A 24471-nucleotide genomic window follows, 5' to 3' on the forward strand; every position below is an offset into this window, starting at 1 on the left:
ACTAAAAAAAAATATATATATATAGATAGATAGATGTTTATTTCAGGTCAAAGAAGCTCAGAGAAATTCTACGCAGGCACTCAGGTAGATATGTTTTAATGTCCAGGTAGTTCTTTCGAATGTTTTAAAGGCTCTAAAATGGCCTTTCCGGAATCGAAATAGCAATACGATGATAAATAACAAGCAGAGTGTCTGAAATTGAAATAAGTATTCGATCATAAATAACAAGCAGAGATGCTATATCAATAAAGTAGCCGACACTCAAGGGTCCTTTGTTAAGCTTTCGGATTACGATTTAGAAGTAGATTTTTTAATTTCAGAGTTAACAGCCTAAAACATAATAATTCGGAATCTACGGGTTTCGATGATTTAAGATATCTAACTTTTTTTTTTAAATGCTTAAAATTTGAATTAATACGTTTTTCGTAAATGGAATGAGATACGCCAAAAAAGACAACATTTTTGAATTCAACTAGAAAATTGTATATCAGTATATAAGTTATAATTATAAATAAGTATAATGAGAAAATTCATCAATTAAAAAAAAGTGTTAATAATTTGAAGAGAAAGTTAAAAAAGGAGAGCGGATTAACCACGACCAACTACTGTAAACAACTCTGCCCGCTCGGTACGTGACGAATACAAAAGGAACCTTATATTACCGTCGCACCACTCTTAAAAGGACCACTAAAAGGATCTTGAAAAGGACCCAAATCTCTCAAATTATCTCCGAGACTATTTTGTTTCAAAAATTGACCTGATAAACACCGTTTAACGTATATACATATATATTGGTTTGCACACTGTACATACCCTTAGATTCCGAATTATTATGTTTTAGGCTTTTAACTATGAAATTTAAATTTAAAAAATCCGAAAGCTTAACAAAGGACCCTTGACTGTCGGCTACTCTATTGATATAGCCCCTCTGCTTGTTTTTTATGATCGAATTCTTATTTCAATTTCAGCCTCTCTGCTTTTTATTTATGATGTATTACTATTTCAATTTCGGAAAGGACATTTTAAAGCCTTTAAAACATTTAAAAGAACTACCTGGACCTTTGAATATATCTACCTGAGTGCCTGCGGAGAATTTCTCTGAGCTTCTCTGATCCTAGAGAATCTTTAGAATATACTCAGAGATTTCTTGCGGTAGGTTACAATAAATTTATACACACAGAAAATTCATTTGTCATCATCAGGGGGTGGTACGGTCACCCCAAAAATAACATATTTACGAAAAACCGCTATTATACGAATTTCTCTCAAAATAAAAAAATAGCATTTTCAAATAAAAAAATAAATAAAAAGGAATATAAAATAACAAAAAAAAGTTATTTATAAACTTCTACATCCACGCGGTAAGAATTGAAAACATTTTTATTAAAGAAATGGTTAAAGACGTGCCATACGCAAGCACATACAAAAATTTCAAACATGTTTATCAAAAAATCATTAAAATAAAATTCTACGTGAATGAAACTCTACAGATTTTTTAAATTTCAACCTAACTCAACTTTTATTGATTTTTAGAACTAAATTTATTTGCAATTTTTTGGTATTAAAAATAGTATTTTTGAAAAACTACCGATTTTCCCTCCTTTGAACTATTTTCTGGGGTGGTAACGAAATTTAATCTTAGATAACAAAAGAAAATATTTTTCTATTATGTGTGATATGTTTTCACCCATTTTTACCTGTTTTCAAAGCTGAAACAACTTTTTTCTGAACAATTTGTAAAACAGCGATTTTTCGTAAATATGTTATTTTAGGGGTGGTCCTACAACCCCTTAATGATGAAAAATGAATTTTCTTTATGCGTATAACTACATTATTTGGACATTTTGAGCCGGAGTTTTTGTGATTTCAGCTATTGTCGAGACCCCTTTTGCATCGAAAATGCGATTTAAAAAAATTACCTGAAAAAATAACGTTTTTTTTTTAAATTGAAAAATAGGGTGGGAAGGGGTAGTTTTTTCAAAAATTTCCGGTCACATTCTAAAGGAGCACACTTGAAAATACCCGTCAATACATCCTCAGGTATTTTCCAGCATAACTAACAAAGTTGTCCGAGCTTAAAGTTGACGGACAAATACGGACAAATTGGGCCAGTAAGGGTTAAGATCAGTAGCCTCCATGTTCTCGTCTAAATGCTAAGTTTGTAATCAAATTTGTCATAATTACAATGGTTATAACAACATTACAAAAGTTCTATTTGAATAAAACATAAATTGCTTTAGTATAGAATAATTGTAACACCATTTGGTATCAAGATAATTAGTATTAAGGACAATAAATTATGTAAACACATCTCATATCACTTTTAATTAAAAAAAATAGATTAAAAAATTGCCATGCAGTTATTATTAGTTATTGGTTATTACAAATAAAAACAGCGCGTTAAAATGATAGACCACGAAGGAATAATATGGAGATCTAGCTCCGTTTTTCCATTTGGCAATAGAAATATTACCGTAAGTGGTAGGCACATTACATGAAGATCTTAAATTTTCGTACGCAGGTGCGCAGTTGTCCTCTTCCTATACATGGAAAAATGTGCGAGTGAAAAAGTTTATCAAATTGACGTAAACTAGAGAGGTCATGTTCGTTTCTTTTGATGCATGTCGCAAAATCTTTTAAATTACAAGTTATAATTATTGAAGTTAATAGAGTGTCTATTGATCTAGTTAAGTGAAGGACTTTAGCGTTAAGACTTTTAAAATTTAAAAGAATGCATTTTAAAAGTGGTAAGCATTCAGACTATAATGAAATTGTTTATTCATAAAATCTTGAAATTGTATTACATTATTATTTTTGAAATCGTATGTTGGAATGAAGAATACTGTTTTTTTCGAACACTTCCAAACATTTTTTATCGTTTGAAAACCTGTAAAATGAAAAATATAATCAAGCTAGTTGCCTAAAATCGGGTCAATTTGATAAACTTTCTCATTCGTATACGTTTCCATGTATAAGAAGAGGACAACTGTGCACCTGCGCACGAAAATTTAAGATCTTCCGGTAATGTGCCTACCACTTACGATAATGTTTCTATTACCAGTTTTGAAAGGCTTCCCCCTGGCAATTGGGTCTCCTTATTATTCCTTCGTGTGATAGACCATTAGAAATCATGGCCAAGTCATCCAATCTGGCAAACTTACAAGACTTAGCCCTTTAAGAAAAAGCCGACCTGTGTTTTTGTAAAGGCTCTTTCGTACTTTATCTAGCCGGCTTGGGCTGGCAGCCGCAATCAAATTATTATGTTTTTATTAAATAATTATTTGGCTTATTGACAATTTTGTAAAAATAAATATATATGTAGACTTTCTAGATTAACCCTCTCTTTGTATGCCCTATTCCAATTCTGAAATTCGAACGGACCTCTTTTTCTAATTTTTGGAGATAGAAAGAGTGGTCCGTTCGATTTTCGACTTCGAAAGAAGATCGGAGTCACACTGTAGTAACTATATGTTACTGGAATAGCACGTCACTTACCAAACCTGAACATACATGTCGATGTCAGTCACATAAACAATTGACCTATTATAATATAATAAAAACATTAGAAAAATGTAGAACGACAATAAAAACATCAAAAAGATGTACAACGATCAAATTATTACGTTTTTATCAAATAATTACTTGGATAATTGATAACTTTGTACAATATCGATGTTCAAAGTTCCCGCTTACTGTGTCAACATTCAAACCAAAATGAGAAGCCTATCAGGAATCAGGAAAAGGCGTTACGAATTTCGATATTTTTCGAGTTCTACTCATTCATCTTCTTTTTATAATAGGATTAATTATTGGAATTATTCTTTTTCTATATTAATTTTAATATTTCTCTTTCAATAAAATCAAAATCATTTCATCATAAAGTGAAATTCAAATTGATAGTGTACCGAAAAAAGTTCAGTTATTGGCACGGCATCTTCCACAGAAATGTAGTGGATCAGTCAATGTCGTGTGAGCTAACTTTTTCTTTTCTTGAATCACCCGGATTGAAGTCTGGCGTGGAGGGTGTTTCTTGTGATAACAATGGTTAAATAAATCGAGATTGTCAAATACATATTTGAAAGATTTATTGCTAACTACTAGAAATGTAACAAGAAGGAAAACTTATATAGACCACTGAATACAATTTATACGTTAGCGTTTTTGAAAGCTGGTTGATCTCCGGCGACCAAGTCTTTCATCGAAAGCTACATCAAATTTGCCCTCTGGCTCACTCTCTCAGGGCTCGCTACCCGTCACATTCCAAAAAAGTACAAGTAGAGAGGGTGGTTATTTTTGCTGGTTGGCAGATGTACAATGGAGGAGGTACATTAGCCCCTTTTTTGCTGACGCTTTCCAATTTTAAGAAAACGTGTCAAAAAGGTCTAAAGTCATGGTCAAGGGTTTCTGCCGCCTGACTAATAATCAGAAAGTTCCCAAGCTGTTTAGAATTTAGCCATTTACCTTAGAAGATTAACCGTGGGTTTTTCCTCAGTTTGATGGAGGACATTCGAAATGGAATGAAACAAATAACTGTTACGACGTAACATCTTGGTCCCCTTGAACCACCAGTGTTCAAGAAATAAAAACTACGGAAATTAAAAAAAAGGAATGAATTTAAAATTAAACTAAATACATTTGACGTAAGAGTAATCAATTAAAACCAATAGTTGATTGAAATAGAATCGTAGAATTGTCCATGCAGTATCGGTCTGAAAATATTTAATAAGAAAGCAGTCACATCTAAATTGCGAGAAAACATTTGGTAAAGGAATTAACATACTTCAATTATATGTCAACATTTGATATACAAATAGTTACATTTATGATTGTAAATCGATCGTTAGTGATGCAGAAATCAATATTCACTAATTTCTAACTAAATCTATTTCTTTTCGAGACTGAATTATTAAGCAAATTGCTGAAAAAAACGTTTTAAATTGGGTGAAGGCACGTTAGATGGGTTAAACTGATAAAATGCGGTGCGAAAAAGCGAACATAAGGTTAAATTAAACTGCAAAGTATAAATTATATTAATACCTATAGACCTGCAAAGCAACGAAGTACGTTTTTACTTTGAAATGAATGATAAAATATTGGTAAAACAGTATGTAGTGATTCAGAGTTAAAATATAAGCATTCTATTTGTTTTCGAGTGGAAAACATTTCTATATAAAATACCAATATTAAAGAATTTCAATTTTTCATAAATATTAAAAAAATTATAAAAACAATTTTTAAATTAACCTTTTGGATATAGGTGGAAAAAAAGGTACTGAGAGGTTCGAAAGTAATTAATTTGTTATAATAAAAATTAGAGAACAAAATTTTGTTTGAAGAATTAAAAATTTTATACCGTAAAAATATAATTAGACGGAAAGTTTCACACGTACCTGAGAAAGAGACAGGTCGCAATCGAAAGGGTAGTGAAAGAAACGTTGCAGACTATTGTTAATAGTAAATCAGATAGAAAAATGTATTAAATTTAGTATAAAAGTTAAAGGAGAGTCACATAATTTAACCGAGCTTGCCTGAAGGGCGTCGCATTATGGAAGCAGAACGTAAATTTGTATCAAAATAAAATAGCCACTCGTAGGAATGACCGATCTTGATGAGTCAATGTGAGAATTTTAGGTTTTCAGTTGCACAATAGAAGAAAATTGGTACGAAATGAGTATTCGGCTTCCCCGGACCGGAAAATCAATGGAAACCGGAAAATTTCCGAAATACCCGTTTTGACTGGGTAATATGATTTAAAAAAAATTCTTTTTCGGGCAAAATTGAGGCTGTTTGTCTTTCATATGCATACGTGCAGTATATGTACTCATAATCTGTACCCCCCCCCCCCACCCCCACCCATTCTTACACTGTTAGATGAACATTTGCTTAACTTTTAAGATATCCCTGCTTTTATGAAGTAGCGTTACTCCGGCTACAACTAATTTTGATTTAGCGGAAAACTCATGAGGTAAAATTTTAAGAAGCGTTATGAAATCAGCTTGACCTGTTTGATCAGTAGTTTCACCACAGTGGATAATCACAGGTTTATTTTTAACCGTTTCCTTCAGTTTCTCTTCAAACTTATCTTTCACAAGCGGAACATAAGGTTTCTGATCTAATCTACACTTCGAAGATCACCAGATCCTGTAAAATTGGCATTGTATGTTTTAAAGTGTATCGAATATATTGATTATCTTCAATATAATACTATCCTTACATATTTTTAATATTATTTTTAAAAAGTGAACCATATTACCTTGAAGCACATAATAATCTGACACGAAAGAATGACCACCGTTCGAATTTTCATCTATCAATCAGTAAACAATTTCTGATACAAATCGATCTTTAGCCAATTTTTTAAAGTACTGAAACCTCTGAAATTAGTTAACATTTGTTATGGCTTAATTTAGATTTGATAATCTTTTTTATTTAATTAGACGACAATTCCAGCAAAAAATTAAATTACCTGCAAACTTTGCAGAAATTTTTTTGCTTTAATAAATAAAACAAAATCCCGGTGATTTACCTGAATTTAAATTCAATTTGAAAAAATTATTGAGCATATAATAAAAAATTAAATTGTACCTTCAATGTATTTTTTCATCCAATCACGAATGCCAGGTTCGTCCAGTTTCTCTAGAGGGATGTTTGCTTTTATAAACGCAGAAACAGTCAATAAAATAAATTTTATTCATCGGTTTTTTTCTTCTTTGATTGCCTTAATGAGTCTTGGATGGATATTTGCTTCCTTTTCTTTTCATTTATTAGCATTTTATTTGTTTTTTTTGCGATTCTCAGATGCAGTGATAATCTATTGGTGATTTTAGTAGTTTTGAGTTTCAGATACGGTTCCATGCTAACTTTGGATTGAATTACAAAAATATACATAAGTGACATGGAAGATAAAAGATATTAACCTCAAAACAGTAACATAATATTGGTACATATCTTCGATGTTTATTTTGATACCAGCATATTAAGTTATACTTCACTTTTAAAAAGCAGGGAAATCCCACACAGTAAATCGTTTTGTGGATAAGAATAAAAAGCGAATTCAGATTTCTAACACCAATCTTTCGAATCATAAAAGATTTCTCTAAAAGAAATTGTGTAACGTAACTATTGCATTTCGTTTTGGTCCGATTACGAATTCCGCAGGAACAGTCCGATTTCGAATTCCGCATTAACAGGACAGTGGCGCTGTCAGCAGCCAGATTTCGCGGAAAAATTAAAAATGCAATAACAGCAATTTCTCTTCACTTTTCAGGTTTAAATTGGTTATACTGTTTTAAAATACGCCAATGCCAATATTTATTATGGAAAATGGAAAAAAAGTTATAAAAACTATTTTTTGTTATTTTAAAATATAAACTTAGAATTATGCGATGATTATGCAAAAATTGGAAAATTATGCAACAATTATATAATTATGCGTTTTTATGTGATCGAAAATAGTGTATATTTTTCATGAAAACTGTAACTCGCAAATATTTTAAATTATATTTAATTCTGAAACATTGTACGATTATGAAGTTTGCATAAAGGTTTGGTCCCTAACCATGCTTGTAATTTTGTATCTACCACATTACCGCAAAAGATTTCAAACATCGTATTAAATTAACTTGTAACATTCTCATCTCATAAGTCACTTGGCTGAGTCCGTGGTTATGATGAAAAACTGGGTTCGCACGAGTAAAAGTTTTGAGAAAAAAAATATTGATGGAATTATAGTTTTCATATTTTAAGCCTAGAGGAAAACATCGTAAATGGTTTTTATTAAAAGATTGCCATTAAATACAAGAAATTATAATTAAAAAATGAGAGCGTACTTCTTCATCTTGAAATCATTCTTTTTATACTTAATATAATTAATATGAATAGCAAACAATTTCGTTTATGATGACCTGAAACACTTTTTTTATGCGATTCAAAATCGAATAATTCCACCGTTTTGATTTTCATTATCAGGATGTAGACATGAATTAACATTGATTATACATTTTTCAGATATGCGCATAAAATATAATGATAAAAGTGAAACGTTCACAGAAGAACAATTGAGCAGTAAAGAGCCTTTTGGACAATTCAAAGCATGGTTTGAAGTGGCTTGCAACACGCCATCTATTTTAGAACCAAATGCTATGCTTTTAGGAACTGCAACAAAGTTTGTAATAAGATCCAATTTACATAATTTTTTGTTTGATTGTCTTTAATTAACCTGTCTTGTATAAGTTATAATATTTTTTAGTCATAAAGAAAACTAAAATCACGAGTATCGTAAGTTTTTGGCAATACTGTCGTCTAAAGATAACAATTTATGTATCCGCACTCCATTTTATCATATAAATTCATCTGCGGCGGACTCTAGCTCACTCTTTTTCACATAAACCTTTACTCTTTCTAGCCGTACATAGTTAATCATACAAAATCTAAATCCAGTCTGAATAGTTTGCTTCTACAAAAAAGTGCATTTTCGAAAAAATGCACCAACTTTACTCTAAAATATTTGCAACAATACAAAATAGTATATTGTGCAACAAGTGCTGAAAGCAGACTGTTCCAAATAAGCATAAGTATGAAGTTTGCTGTACCAGCCAGAGGTGAATCGGAGGATAGTTGTAGCCAAGTGGGAGGCGATTTGCAGGCGAGTCGGAAATGAGCCTGAGATGAGCCGATGGCAAGTACTGTGACCTTTCACAAGTTAAAAACTATATTTTCTGTAATTAATTCATGGAATCTTCGATTTGATAAACAGTAAAAACAAGAAATTTTAAAAAAAGTTTGATTCTTTAGAAAGGACCATTTTTCTCCTTATATTATGAATTGGTTCGTGTCATATTTTAAACATATAATCTGAAGGGCTAAATACAAACTTAAACAGAGAATTTTTTTAGAACAATCGTCTTGTTCTTTTTTTCAATTCATTGAAAATATTAAGCATTTTATGCGCCTAGGAAGGAGCAAACCGCCGCCGTGAGTGTACCAATGGTGAATTAAATATCGGCGCAGCCCATTTCTGGATTACACAGCGGGAGGTCGAGAGCGTTATTTTTTCGACAATAATGGAAACCCGGGATGTAGACTGAGTTCCTGCCATTCTTTACTGGACGGTTAATCCGTTTAATTTCTGTTGAGAGTTATTGTAATTTTGTATTCACTTTAAAGATAAACTCATTATTGACAATGCTGACCCATTTCTCTAATCTTTTTTTTTTTATTCTTTTGCAAATTATACCAGGAAATTGATTCAGGCAATTAAAATGTCATTGCATCATGTTTTGCGTAATTTTAGAGATTGTAACAGGTGATCATTATTAACTGATGATTTAATTTGGTCTGTATCGGGGGACAAGAGCAAATGCAAGTAAATGAGAAATATGCCCCGCCCTACCAATAGAAATCACTGAGTATATTCTAAAGTTTCTCTAAAGTCAGAGAAGCTCACAGAAATTCTCCGCAGGCACTCAGGTAGATATATTTAAAGATCCAGATAGCTCTTTTAAATGTGCTAAAGGCTTTAAAATGTCCTTTCCGAAATTGAAATAGAAATAAGATCATAAATAACAATCAGAGAAGCTATATCGATAGAGTAGCCGACACTCAAAGGTCCATTATTAAGCTTTCGGATTGAAATTTAGAAGTAGATTTTTTAAATTTCATAGTTAACAGTCTAAAACATAATAATTCGGAATCTACGGGTTTCGATGATTTCAGACATCTAATTTTTTTTTAAATGCCAAAAATTGTAATTAATACAACGTTTCTCGTAAATGGAATGAGATACGCCAAAAAAGACAACATCTTTTAATTCAACTAGAAAATTGTATATTAGTACATAATTTAAAATTATAAGCAAGTATAATAAGAAAATTCATGAATTAAAAAAAAGTGTTAATAATTTTAAGAGAAATTTAAAAAGGGAGAGTCGGGTTAGCGACAGCCAACTACTGTAAAGAACTCTGCCCGCCCAGAATTTTCAATTGAAAACTCGGCAATCGTAGACATTCATAATTTTTCTATATTTTTTCTTAAATTCGTTAAGGATATAGATAATTCATGTAATTGTTGAAAAAAGCCGCGAATAAATTGTTTTAATCCATTTGTAAAGAAAAAACATAGTAGAGTCGATGTAAAAAAAAACTTCTGCATGTTTCACAATTAATTAGTAAAACGTTTTTCGTTGTTTTATACAAATACATTTGTACCATATATCGATTAGAAATAAAAAATCAGAAAGATTCTTCTTTATGTAATGGTGACGTGGAACATTCACCTTAATTTGCTGAAGACTCTCCTGAAGAAATGAATTTTGAATTGGTTGGAGATTTATCTCAATTTGATGACGACTTTTTTGAAGAGTTAGAAAAAGGTGCCGAAAGAGAAAAAGATCTTTCTAAATTTAATGAAATCCTACATATTTAAGGGATTTCCTCCTTTGTAAAGAGTAGAGATCTTCGAACAAAAACTGCACAGATTCAGAAAGTGATTGAGATAAAGGCAACTGTCAATGTACAATTGGAAAAGGTGTTTAAATAAATTGAAGTTGATACTAGTAAAAGAAACAGAAGATTTAACCAAACGAAATTAAAGAACAATTGATTAAAAAACCAAATAGATCCTATGGAGTCCAACTTCTGACTATGGTACCAAAGGGTAAATGGTACATTTAAAGTAAAAATATAAATATGAAATTGGAAAAAACTGTAATTTTTTCAAGGGTACCATTCCACTGAGATTCTTTATGTTCACATATTTTCAAGTAATCTTCTTTGTTTAACTTTTTTTATTTGATTGAAAAATTCTTATACTTTTTGATCATTTAAAGTACTAGCATTAAATTTAATTTTTGACAGACAAGTGAAAAGTGTCGTGGAGTAAGCGTATTCCGTCCCTAAGTTAATTTCAAGATTCTTGGCTCAGTAGACCAGGGCTAAAAGAATGGTTGCAAAAAGTCCTAAATAATATTACAAAAGCGAAGTGTATTTTATGTATCAAGGAAATAGAGATTCAAAGTATGGACCAACAGGCTTTGAGCTACGTGACGAGTCGTAAACACAGTTTATTAATAGCTGCACAGAACAAAACCATGGATGTTGGTTCACTAATTTCAGGAGCGAATAACTCTGCCCAAGATACATCTCCCACAAAGCTCACTACATCTGTAACTGTTGTAATGATGAGTAATTATTTCCACAAAGTCATAATGTAAATCTCCTCACTCGGGCCCGTTAGTTTCCAATTATTGGTGGACAAAATTATTTTTGCATAACTTTTTATGTAAATATAGGTATGTATACATTGCTTTTCTCATCATTTTATAATTTAATTTTTACAGACTAATTCTCAACCAAATTACCCTGTCTTATCTGTGACGCCTGTGAAATCAGTGACTACGTCCAATTAATTCCTTAAAACTACAAAAAAAAAACCATTGCAAAGTCATCTTGCGACTCCTAGAGTCGTGAGTATCCATTTTCAATATAGTGTTGAAAAAATGCAATTATAATTTAAATTATAGTGCCATAAAAACATTACATTGGTAGCAGTAGCGGTCCCACAAAATAAACTCCACATTTGAAAACTCTACACCACTATTTTTACACGCGGTGTATGTACACAATCATATTTATATAAAAAACTTTCATTTAAACTTAGTATGATCCAATCATGCACCTAAAAGTTTCCATAAACTATTAATTTAAATTTTGCTAATGTAAGTAAACTCATCGTAATAAAAATCTGTACGAAAATACTTTGCACAAGTAAATTAAATAATTTTTTATCATTTTAATTTCAAAATCCCTACACTGGTTGATTCTACATAAAAACACTCCACATGCAGTATTGGAAACCATTTTGAAAACAATGCTTTTCCGCAGTTTTGTTTTATAGCGTGTACAATCATAATCTGTGGAATCAAAAGATGCAGGTTTTTTAAAATTAAAAGAATGATGAAAATTTACTTAATTCACTTTTGTAGTGTATTCTTGTACATTGTTTTACTGTGTCGACTATATTTAAAATCGCAATATTAAATTATTATTTTGTGTAAAATGTGACGGGGTAGGATGTTAAACCGTGTTGACGTAAAATTTAAAATAATTAATTTTTCTAATTAATATAATTTTGCAAAGTTCACGTGTTTATAGAAGTTTACTGGAATATATTTAACATAATTCTGTTGCATCACTACCGCTTTTCGAAATTGTACTAATTAATTCCGTTATATTAGTTTTGTTTTTATCAAATTATTAACTTAACTACTTATATGGCATAAATCCTGATTTAATTTTACTTTTTTTCAGAAAAGCCATTTTGCTTTTCCTGTACCAATCAATAAAGAAACAGAACTTCGTGGTGTGAAGTTGCATCTCATCAATGATAGCATTACGAAAGCAGAAGTACTGTGGTGTTTACAGGGCGTCGTAAGCCATAAATCAATGAGAACTTTAGTGAGTGATGCGAGTCTATTTAAAACGATGTTTCATGATAGCCAAATCGCTTCTAAAATGAAGTTACAAAGAACTAAAATTGGCTATAATAAAGAGTGCGGTCTAGCACCATATCTTAAAGGAGGCTTAATCGCTACTATAAAACAGTGTCCTCGATAAGTCGTCGGTTTTGATTAAGCATTAAATAAAATATGCAAACGGCAACAGATGGACATAAACTTAAGATTCTGGGCCATCTATGGATGGGCCCTGTGTCAATCTCAGATTCTTGAAAGATTTTAAGATGTGTCTGAAGACTATAGAAAATGAGGCCGTATTATTAAATATAGGAAGTTGCGGTTTCTACGTATGCCATAATAGTTACAGAGGTGCAATTTTAGCAATCGACTGGGATATCGTTCAATTTTTAAGATGCTTTATAATGTTTTTAAGGATGTTCCTACATGGCGTGCTCTGTACACTGAGTAGGCAGATTCTGAGCTTTTTTCTTTGAAATTCGATGCGACTCGTTGGTTGGAGAACACAAATGTGGCAGAACGAGCTTTGGAAATGGTTCCTTCTCTTAGAAAGTTTATAACTTCAACTGAAGAAAATAAAATAGATCCATCGTTAGCTAGCTATAAATTCGACAAGGAATTCATCCAGAATCCGATGCATGGGCCCAAGCTAGCTTTTTTTAAGACTCTAGCATCCGATGTTGAACCGTTCCTTCGCGAATTTCAGTCTGACTGACCCATATCACCTTTTTTGCAATCTGCAATTCTGAACAGGAGTTCAGAAAATGTAAAAATTTATCACAGTTGAAAATTGCTACTTTCCGCCAAGCCTGCAGAAGGGCCTTATAGCAATTTGTCGGAAATTTATTTATCGCTGACCATTAAAATATAAACTTACGGAAGGGCTCAGCTCTTTGGATCCCTCCATTGCAGTACATAGTACATAGTACTGTTGGCAAAGAGCGAAAAGGCTTTAAAGGAGATGATGAAGAGGCTGCGACGTTACTTGGACAAGAATAGGTTAGAGTTAAATGCGGGCAAGTCGACGGTTATGGTATTCAGAAAAGGAGGTTGAGAGATGGGGGAGGGAAGTGGAAGGGAACAGCGGTACAGGAGGTGAAAGTGTTGTATACCTGGGCTTCCTGTTTCGAAGAAATGGGGGAGTGGATGGTCATATAAAAGAGAGAGTGAGAAGGGAAAACGTGGTGATAAGGCAGTTGTGGGGCTGGGGAAGATATTGTTCGCAGATGATTTTTAAAGGAGAATAAAATTGTTTGATTCGCTAGTGATGAGTGTCTTATTTTACAGAGTGGAGGTGTGGGGTTGGAAGGTAAGTGAGGAGTAAATAGGGTACAGGAGAGGTATGTAAAGTGGATACTGGGGTTGGGAAGGAATACGCCTAACTATATTGTCAGAAGGGAGACAGCAAGAACGAGTTTAGGGATTATAACAGGGAGTCGAGCGTGTAAATATGAGGAGAAATTTTTGGAAGAGGGGGGAAGTAAATTGATTAGGGAGTGTTGGTGGGAGAAGGAGAACAGACGTAGTGGTGCAAAGATGGAGGTGCAAAGGGAAAGGTATTTTAGAACGAATGGATTGCAGATGGATGAAGTTAGTAGAATGCACGAGGAAGGAAGGTATATGAGTTGGTTCAAAAGAATGGCATGGAGAAAGAGAAGGCATAAGGAGAGGAGAGAATAAGTGAGTTAAGGTATAACGGAAACTATGTGTGGATTATGCCAAGGGAGAGAGCGCAATATTTGTGTAAGAAAGGAGAACAAGGAAGTCAGGAACTTATAGCGAGAATGAGGTGCGGTTGCATGGAGAATTATAATAGGTTCTGGCTTTCTAGAGAGAAGAGAATGTGTGAATTGTGCGGGAAGGGGGATGCAAAAGTGGAGCATTGGTTGGAGGAATGTGAAGTGGTGAAAAGAAGGGGGATAAGCATGGAGGTATTGTTGCATGGTAGGGGTGACAAAAGGGAGGTAGTATAGGTGAAGGGGGTGTTGAGTAAGATAGAGAAGAAGAGAAGGAAGGAGGAAGAGGAATGGAGAAGGAAAGATTGTAAATAGGAGAGGAAGTAGATGTAAGAGAAATGTCAATATTTTAAATAGTAAGGTATTAGATTATAGCCGCGGATATAGAGGCTGGTAGTGCGAGGCATAGCCACAAAAGAGCGAAATGCGTGCGAGGCGATGCGCAGCGAGGAGGGTAGGCTGTAGGAGCGAGCAGATTAGTTATAAGGTACGAAGTATTCAAAACATGTTTTGCATTACGTTAAAACCATTCAACATTCATTATTTTTTTCTAGGTTCAAAATCGATGATTTTTCTAATCCGTACTGACTTTTCATGATATTTTCATGTTACATTTAGAAAAAAGTAAATGCTTTCTCTAAAAGCAATAGTTACTAGGGGTTATAATTTAAGTTATTAAAGTATTTATAACTTAGTTAGATTGAAAATCACTATTTTGCACTAAAACTATCAGTATTATATGTATGAACAGTAATTAAAGTTTATGTTACCAGAATATTGAATAAACATGTTTTAAAATGCTTAAAGGTATTAAGTATTATTTACTGCAAATTAGTTTCTTAATGACCTCGAAAATGTGTTTGATGACTGGGAAATGACTGGAAATTGTTTTATTCAAAAAAAGCGGCCACTCTGTTTTTAGCATCATACAAAACAACGTCGTGTTTAATGATTTGCGATCCTAAATTACCTGCCCCTTATTTAAGATTATGTAAATCATGCCCAGCCGTGGAACCCTTGATATTAAAAGTTCGGGAGCTTTTTGAAAACAACGTTATTGAAAGCGTTACCTACCATGCCTGGACTTTGAGAGATCGTGCTTCCCTAGAAACTTTTTGCGATAAAAAAATTTACTCTTTTATTTTACGCAAAATCACGAAACTGTCATTCAAGACGCAATAAAGAGTGAATATTGGAATAAACAACAGATTAATGTGAATCCCACAGTAGTGTACTTTAAAAAGGATGCCAAAGTTCACGAAAGTTATGCAATCATTTCGGAAGATCTAGATCATAATACTAGCACATTTTATCTTTTATAAGGAGAATTATAGCTGAGTTAAAGACAAAGTACGCACAGGTTTGAAAAATAATTTATTTCACAGACGATGTAGCATCTCAGTACAAGAAAAAGAGCAAGTTTGTGAATCTCGCATATCATCAACGTGATTTTGGAATTGAGGCATGTTTGGAGTTTTTTGCTACGTCTCATGGTAAAATTCCATTTGATGGTATTGGAGGAACTCTTAGGCGAGAAGCTGGCCGTGCTAGTTTACAGTGTCCAAACAACAAACAAATCTTGACAACAAAAGATTTGTACGAATGGGGCAATAAGGCTCTGAGAAAGACCATAACAAAAAATCTCGAAATTTGAAGAATCGCTTTGGAAAAGCTCAAGTGATCACAGGTACCAAAAGCTTTTACTTTTTTATCTCAATCGGTGACGATAAAATACAGTGTAGGCAATCTACGGAATCCTGTGAATTCGAAATATAGAACAGTCTTAAACGAAAACGTGACTAGTGAGAGGCAGGGGGAACTTACTCAGAAAGCACCCCGATATGTGAGAGGCAAGAGGAACTCACTCAGAATGCACCTTGATAAGTGAGAGGCAAATGGGACCCACTCAGAAAGCACCAGAATATGTGAGAGGCAAGGGGAACTCACTCAGAAAGCACTTCAATATGTGAGAAGCGAAGTGAACTCGCTCAAAAAGCACCCTGATATGTGAGAGTCAAGGGAAATTCACTCAGAAAGCACTTTTTTGTTTGTAAATCTGACCGACTAAGAATTTATTCTAGTTAATTATTACATCGATTTATGTCAGGTTTTAATGAGTTTTAATTTTTTTAAATAAATGTTACATGCCGAACGGTTTTGGCAAAAATGTGCCTTTTCCCCACTGTGCGACGCTGGGAGAGCAGCACGGTGGCAGCGCACGGTGTCACCTAAAAGGAAATAATTACGTAGGTGGGAGGGGTTCAGAAATGGCAGGAAAAAGCATTACGTTTTACTTGAACAGTCCCTAACTGGAAAGCCCTAGGTCTGGACATTGTGCACAATTTCTGGTACAAGTACCTGACGAGTGTGCAGTTTCCGTTAGAAAAGTGTTCTTAAAAGATCTTAAAAAATCCATTTCGGCTTCCAAAATTCATGCTCAAGGGTATCACGTATATGTCGCTTATAAAACCAGACGATTAAAATTCATCTGCATTTCGACATATTTGGTATCTTCTGAGATAGCGACGAGAATGAGATCCTTACAGAAGAACAAAAATGATTTATTTTTAAATTTATCTGCTATATCATCAGAGATTGTACCTTACCGACAGTAGATCAACCTTCCAAACCATTAAGGCAGAAAATGCTTAACGTTTTAATGTTAATGTTTTGTCTTAGACAGAAAATGCTTAACGTCTTAATAAGACTAGATGGAAAATAATATTTTAAAATTAAAATTATTTCTTGAAAAAAAGATCCTACTCCATCTTTACTCCATTGGGAATCGAACCAAAAAACTTCTGATTCCGATCAGGTGCTTTTCCAATGAAGCTATTAAAGGAATCAGAATAAGAACTCTTAATTAAAGAAAATAACTCCCATTTTTAGCTAGGTGTTAATCATACAAGTAATTATTTTTTAATTTATCTGCTATATCATCAGAGATTGTACCTTACCGAAATTAAAATTATTTCTTGAAAAAAGATCTTTTTTTCAAGAAATAATTTTAATTTGAAAATATTATTTTCCATCTAATCTTATTAAGACGTTAAGCATTTTCTGTTATTGAAGATTCTTAACTTGATCGATATGTGTAGATTTTCTGCCTTCATGGTTGGAAGGGTTAATCTACTGTCGGTAAGGTACAATCCCTGATGATATAGCAGATAAATTAAAAAATAATTACTTGTATTATTAACACCTAGCTAAAAATTGGCGTTAATTTCTTGAATTAAAAGTTCTCATTTTGATCCTTCTAATAGCTTAATTGGAAAAACACCTTATTGGAAATCAGAAGTTTTGTGGTTCGACTCCCAATGGAGTGAAGATGGAGTAGGATCTTTTTTTTCCAAAAATTATTTTAATTAGCAAAAAGGATGTTGTAAGAACTCGCTGGACAGTAAATAGCTAGTCACGATAGATGCTGTAACAATGACACAATAATAAGGACTCTCTAAATCGTGCGATGACGCTGTGGCGTACAAGAATGAAGTATTTTGATCATGGGCAACAAAGGATAATTAGATTACTATGCTATAATACCTATTACTCACTGAGAAAAGCACTAAATAGCATACCTCATGGGTGTAGAATACATAGTAATGTGGATGACCGTGAACTTACTTATCTTTGTAAATGGATGACCTGAAGCTATACGCTGGTACAAAGCAGAAACTACAGCAACATATCTATAATAGAGATTCAGGATAGGGTTGTCGGCATCAGACACTATCGTAACCATGTGTTACATTAGGGCGTGGTTGAGAGATGCTCATTGTATGGAGATACTAATGAATCAATCGAGCATATCAATAATGGTTGTCGCGTTATGTATCAGAGAGAGTACACGCACAGTCACAATGATGTAGCCCGCTGTATAAAACGAAGATTTGGATTTGGATGTAATATATGACAAAGCCACCGAACGCGTCATTGGGTTGCGGATAGAGGGTCCCTGCACCAATGGTTTCTGCTGAATAGGGTTACAAAAATAAATAGCCAGTCGCGGACAATTGTCCAGGGGTGGTCCCGAAGGAATTGACCCCCAAGCGGAGGTGTGAAAACCGTTCCGAAAGCTGAATGGCACCTGGGTGAGATGTATAGAACGATGACTCTGGGATAAAGGGCGACCTCTCAGAGTACGCAGACTTATCCTTGCATGTGGGGCTCTACAAGGATGGACGAACCCCTTTTCCTAGTTTCTCGTTGGAACAACAATGACAACACCAAACATAGGTGTAGTAAGTGTGGTTCAAAACAACAGAACGCGCAGGGCTCCCGACAATCGTCGGCCAATAATGCCGACCACTCTAGAGCTTGGGGAGCCAATGAAGATGGGTTTAAAGCGATAGATCGACGGAATCTCGCGAACTTTATGTGGAAGAAGCAATTAAATCGCGATTTGCAAGAGTGCTACGATGCGAGTGTGGGCCCTGAACGGGGTTACATGACACGGCTGCATGCTCTGTGGTGCGAGAAACACCAGGAGCTATCGCACTTTTCGCAGCAACGTCTGTGAAACCATGCCGAACTACTCCGAAAAAGGGGCTATCTAAGCAGAACGCCTACTCTACTACAGCTAGAATAAGCCAGCAACGGAAAGAGAGAGGCGACACTAAGACCAACCGCGGGCAGGCATCCAATAGAGTAAGAACGATGCTTTATGGCCTGGAGAAACATCAACACAAAATTTCTCTCAAGCCTAAAGATCTAGTTGAAATGGATGACGAGCTTCGTGGACATTTTTCTGAAAAATCCGACCTCTGGACCAGCCGCTCAAACCACAGGCGGTCGAAGTATTTTGGAGAAATGTCTACGGAGTGCAGCATCGACTTGACGAAGACTCAGAAAATATCAATAGCTTCAAGGAGCTGTGTCATGCCCTTGTAACACCTGATGAAGAATACTCAGCCATCAATACTGAGGAGGTGAAAGAAGTGTTAAGAAGGATGAAGAACTATTCCGCTCTGGGACCAGATTGTATCAAGATATTCTGGTGGAAGAAGTTTGGTTTAACTCATCAGCATTTGGCCCGTATTTTCACCTCATATGTAAAGTCGGAAGATCCAATTACGGTGTGGTTTGTGGAAGGGCGCATAATACTCCTGCCAAAAATAGGCCACTTAGCTGACCCGAAGAATTACAAGCCAATCACTTGCCTGAATACACTGTATAAGATATTCACAGCTACCCTAAATGATAGGATTGCTCGGACAATTGAACCTGTGTGGAAAGAAATGTATGAATAACTAGGCTCAAAGAAAGGCGTAGCGGGATGTTCGGAGAACCTGCTCATCGATAGATGTGTCTGCAGAGAAGCAACATTCTATCAGCGTGACCTATCGATGGCCTGGTTTGATTATTGGAAAGCTTTCGATTCGACCTCCCATAGACTTATCATCTGTCTTTTGAAAAGCCTGAAGGTTCATCCTCAAATCGTGAGGTGCATAGAGAGATTGATGCTACTTTGGAAAACCAGATTTACTATCTTATCTGGAAAAAATCGTGTGGCAACTAACAAGGTCACCTTTCAGAGAGGTGTCTTTCAGGGCGAGGAAAACTTAATGGCATCCCTGAAGATCCCGAGCTCGTTGATAAAAGCGCTATACGACACCTTTGCGCTGGAGGGACTTATACATACCTGGGCGTGCCACATAGCCGCATTCAGGATGTGACATCTATAAAGGAAACTCTCCGAAGCAGATACAAACGTCTCATCCGGCAGATTTTGTTTTCCGAACTGTCGGCGTGGAACAAAGTATCTGCAACGAACATGCTTGCTGTACCGGTACTACTCTATTCATTTGAAGTAGTTCCATGGACGAAGAATGAGCTCAGATCCCTTGATGTCGGGACAAGAAAGGTTATGCACATGAACAAAAGCATGCATCTTAAGTCTTCCGTTCCGCGACTGTACATCTCACGCCGTCAAGGGGGTCGCGGAATATTGAGTCTTGAATGTCTTCACAACAGGATTATTCTGGGTACAGAACATAGAGTTGCAAATGGAAGGGACCCTCTTCTTAAAATGGTCAGGAATCACGAAGAAGTGGGCAAAGGAGCACTTCTGTACAAAGCAGCGGAGGAGGCTGCTGAAACACTCGGACTTGACTTCAGTATTAGGGGTGAGCAAAATGCATCAAGTCTTATCTACCTCAAGTGCTCACTCCTGAAAGCCCGGATTAAGAAAGCACAAGAGAAAAACTTTCGTGAACAACTCCTCGATAAGAGGATGCACGGTATCTTCCACATAAATGTGGAGGATCAGTCAGTGTCATGTGAGCTAACGTTTGCTTTGCTTAAATCGCCCGGATTGAAGTCTGGTATGGAGGGTTTCATTTTAGCATGACAAGACGGTGTCATTTCCACCTTAACATACCGTCGCCACATTTTGAGCCAAGACATTCCCGATGACAGCTGCAGGGCGTGCCATGCACATCCGAGGATTGTTTCTGTTGCACACTCGAGGCCAGACATGTTTCTTATTGAGTTCGAGAAGCGAACCAGGTTCGTTATTGAATTTTCGGCACCAGCTGACAAAAACATCATAGCCAGGGAGAATAAAAAGAAAGTGAGGTATAGAGACCTTATAAGGGAGTCGCATCCCTGCGTGTCAACAATATGCTAAAACACTTGCAGGAAAAATGCAGAAGGCGGTAGTCCTTGGATCACTCCGTATTCTCAGGGTGCACGAAACTTTTGCCGGATCGTCATATTGATTCCGTTACAGACTGTAACTGCGTCTCTCACGTTCGTGAGACGTCGTTGTGGCTGATATTTTACCGCGATTTCACTGGGAGCAGATGCAATTTTTTAGATTAGCACCCGCTCCCGGCGAAATCCTGAGGTTCTCCTTATGACAAATTTTTAATATATATGTATAATTAATTTATTTGGATGTAATTATCCTGACGAATCGTTATATCTAAGCCAATGGACCCGACATAGTATTGCCTAAGAGAAAACGTGGAAGACCTTACATTATCTACATTGCTTGTCCACTTAACCTTACCTCACAGCCAACTTATACATCCAAGATTTATAATTATAGCGAGCTAAGGCAGGAAGTAAAGAAAATATGTAGGAATGTGAACCATGAATCTATTCATCCTGTTTAGTTTTCGGCTACATGCAATGTGCACACACGATGTACTGAACATCTCAAACATCCAGGAGTCGGACACCTGACGCATTATAAGAAACTTCCTAGACCAACAGAAAATAGACGACTAGAACCATATGGAGTGAAAAATGGTATAGCTCTAAAAAAACATCAAATGGCGACTAATGTCACACTCGTCGTTTTCGGCCGCAGTGTAAGGACAACAGTGGAAAACGACCAACTTCAAACTACATCGAGCACCTAATTTTGCAACTACTACAACATCGGCCCAGGAGATTTTAAGCAGTGTATTCAATGGATAACATCTTAATCTCATGTGGCACTGGACTTGAAAAAAATAGAATAAAAGCTATGGGCTTATATTTTAAAACGACTTTCTCAGTTCTATCAAACTATTCAAATGTATACCAATTTTGAGCAGTCCAATTCCTTGATTCAAACTCCATAAATACAGGGTTATGGGGAGGAATGCAGATGATATGGTGGAAGGAAGGATATTAACTCAAGACTCTGTACGCATGCAAAGTTATAAGTCAATTAGATCTGTAAGTGTGTTTAAAAATAACAATAAAACCATCGGAGGAGAAGGGGCCAAAAAAATTTTAACTCTACTCTCTGAGACCTCTTCATGGATAACCATATTTTTGGGGTTTCCTAAGAGTATGAAAATCCCGAACGGAGGTAGCAGGGGTAGAAAGAAAAGGAAGGAGTGGTCAACTCAAACTCGATAGAATACTGTATCACCATACGAAATACGTATGCATACAAATTTTTTAATCGATTCAATGTATCAAATAAAAGCTTCTAAAATATAATCATTAACTTTTACCTCATGTTTTAAATTCGCACCTAGACTCTTTTTTATCAACATTTAGAGCAGTCTTGCTCAATTACAGCGCACAACAGTTGGAAAAGTCAAGAAAGTTTGCACTTGAACGTACGTATTTGTTCACAGTGACTACATGTGTAACCTGATTTTTGCACGGATCGCTCTTTTAACCAACAATTAAAAAATTTCGCACCTCTAAAAGCGGCTGTGGTTGTTACTGTGAAAATTTAGTTGACATTGGGATCGTTCAAGTATTTCGTAACGCGCATGGGGGGGTCCTGTTGTGATGTGACGCCTATGTTAAAGTTGCATACACTTAGTATGGAAAAGACATTAAGTGGGGGGGGGGGGTCAAAAGTGTTAGGAAAATGCGTTACGAAATACTTGAACGGCCTATTTAGGGCAATTAGACAAATTTGGTGCAATTTTCTTTCATCATTGCGACGCCCTTAAGTGGCGGTTATTACCCGACTCTTCCCTTATGTAACTTATACTTTTATTTCTTTTCGAATTTGTTCTTTATATTACTCTAAATAATTTGCATATCTTTAGGGATGGATATCCATCGGTAAGACCAGTATTACTTAAAGGATACAGTTCAAAGGGATTCAAGTTCTATACTAATTACGAAAGCCGGAAAGGTCGTGAGCTGGTGAGTTTAATATCCTAAAATTATATTACTTAATTTTTATATTTTTTAATAATGATTGTATACCTATTTTTAGGAAGAAAATCCGAACGCAGCATTAACATTCTTTTGGGAATCTTTGAGACGCACGGTAAAGATTTTTTTTATAATACATTTAAAAACAATACAACAACTTAGCAGCCGGAAATACTTTTACGAACCAAGTAATCTGTTTTACTTTTAGAATTTTTATTTTTAATAATAAGAATTATATCTGGAAGGTCACGGTAAGAAAACCCGAAGTCTCACGTTGAATATTTGGTTGAGAGGATACTAAGCTGCAGAGTACCGTTTAACTACTCATTTTTATTTGCAAGAGCGTTTTTACTTCTTTCATACCAAAAATGTTGTACCGGACTGGAAAAAGGATTGAACATCAATAGTAAAGATTACAGATTATTGATTTTGGTATTTAAACTCCAGGACTTTTATTTTACGTAAAATGTTTATTCCAAAACAAGAAAACAGCTCTAAACAATCCCGTACACTTTAAGCTTATCACTTGTATTTGGTGAGGACTCCCAATTCTATATGCAGAAGATATACAAATTAAAATTGAATCTATACATTTTAACCTTACCGTTTAATTGTAATCCTAGTCCTATGTCTACCAATTAGGAAGAGCAGAGGTTCGTAGAGATAAGTTCTTATTAATTCTCTGCTCCTTTTAATAGGGCTAAATTTTATTTTTATATATTACTTGGTGCTAGTTATAGCAACTCTAGTTTTCATTTTTGCTACACTTATGTGTTGCACGAGCTCTCGCAACAACGTATTTTTCCGAAATTACCACACTGAATTATCACGACGAACTGCTTCTAACCAAAACGTGGTGAGTACATTTAAATTATAACCCTTTTTTCGTTAACACACCCCAGTAAAGTAATTCAGTAGCACAGAACTAGTTTTTCCATCGTTTTGGGATTCGATTTTGAAAACTAATTCCTTATAACTCTGAAATTCTTCATTCTTGTTTAAATCCTGGAGTTCCACTTTCCTTGAGAGAGTTGAATCACCTGTGCTAACGCAGAGTTAACATGTCCGCTTTAGTTCAAACTCTAAAATCTTTAACTTTGATTTACCTCGCGGTAAAATTTCAGCCACAACCACGTCTCACAACCGTGAGATAGGTGTTACAGTCTGTAAAGGAATCAATACGACGATCCAGTAAAAGCCTCGTGCACCCTAAGAACACGGAGTGACCCAAGGACAACCGCCTTCTGCATTTTTCCCGCAAGTGTTTTAGCATATTGTTGACACGCAGGGATGCTTTTTAGGCTATTAGCAAGTGAAAGCTTGGCACCTCCAAGAGCGCCGATGATAAAGACGATCAGTTTAACAGAATATTCCGGGTACAATCGTTACAACTCCCTTATAAGGTCTCGATACATCCATTTCTTTTCATTCTCCTTGGCTATGATGTTTTTGTCAGCTGGTGCCGAAAATTCGATAACGAACATGGTTCGCTTCTCCAAGTCAAGAAGAACCATGTCAGGCCTCGAGTGAGCAACAGAAACAATTATCGAGAATATAAAGTTCCAGTATATGCGGCACTTCCCATTCTCGATAATTGACTCAATTTCCCTAGGAGCATTTAGAGGAGCGATATTAAGGTTAATGCCGTAG

General features: G+C 35.1%; 1 protein-coding gene across 1 annotated transcript in view; it reads left to right on the forward strand.

Moving 5' to 3' along the window:
• The window catches only part of LOC117175712 (pyridoxine-5'-phosphate oxidase-like), a 116329-nt gene that overhangs the window by 48199 nt on the left and 43659 nt on the right, over window positions 1–24471 (forward strand). The window contains exons 2-4 of the mRNA XM_033365481.1: window positions 8008–8164; window positions 22710–22809; window positions 22883–22936. Coding sequence (XP_033221372.1) covers window positions 8008–8164; window positions 22710–22809; window positions 22883–22936 — 311 coding nt within the window. The remainder of the gene's footprint in view (window positions 1–8007; window positions 8165–22709; window positions 22810–22882; window positions 22937–24471) is intronic.

This window comes from Belonocnema kinseyi, chromosome 6 (assembly GCF_010883055.1).
Source record: "Belonocnema kinseyi isolate 2016_QV_RU_SX_M_011 chromosome 6, B_treatae_v1, whole genome shotgun sequence".
Lineage (NCBI taxonomy): Eukaryota > Metazoa > Arthropoda > Insecta > Hymenoptera > Cynipidae > Belonocnema > Belonocnema kinseyi.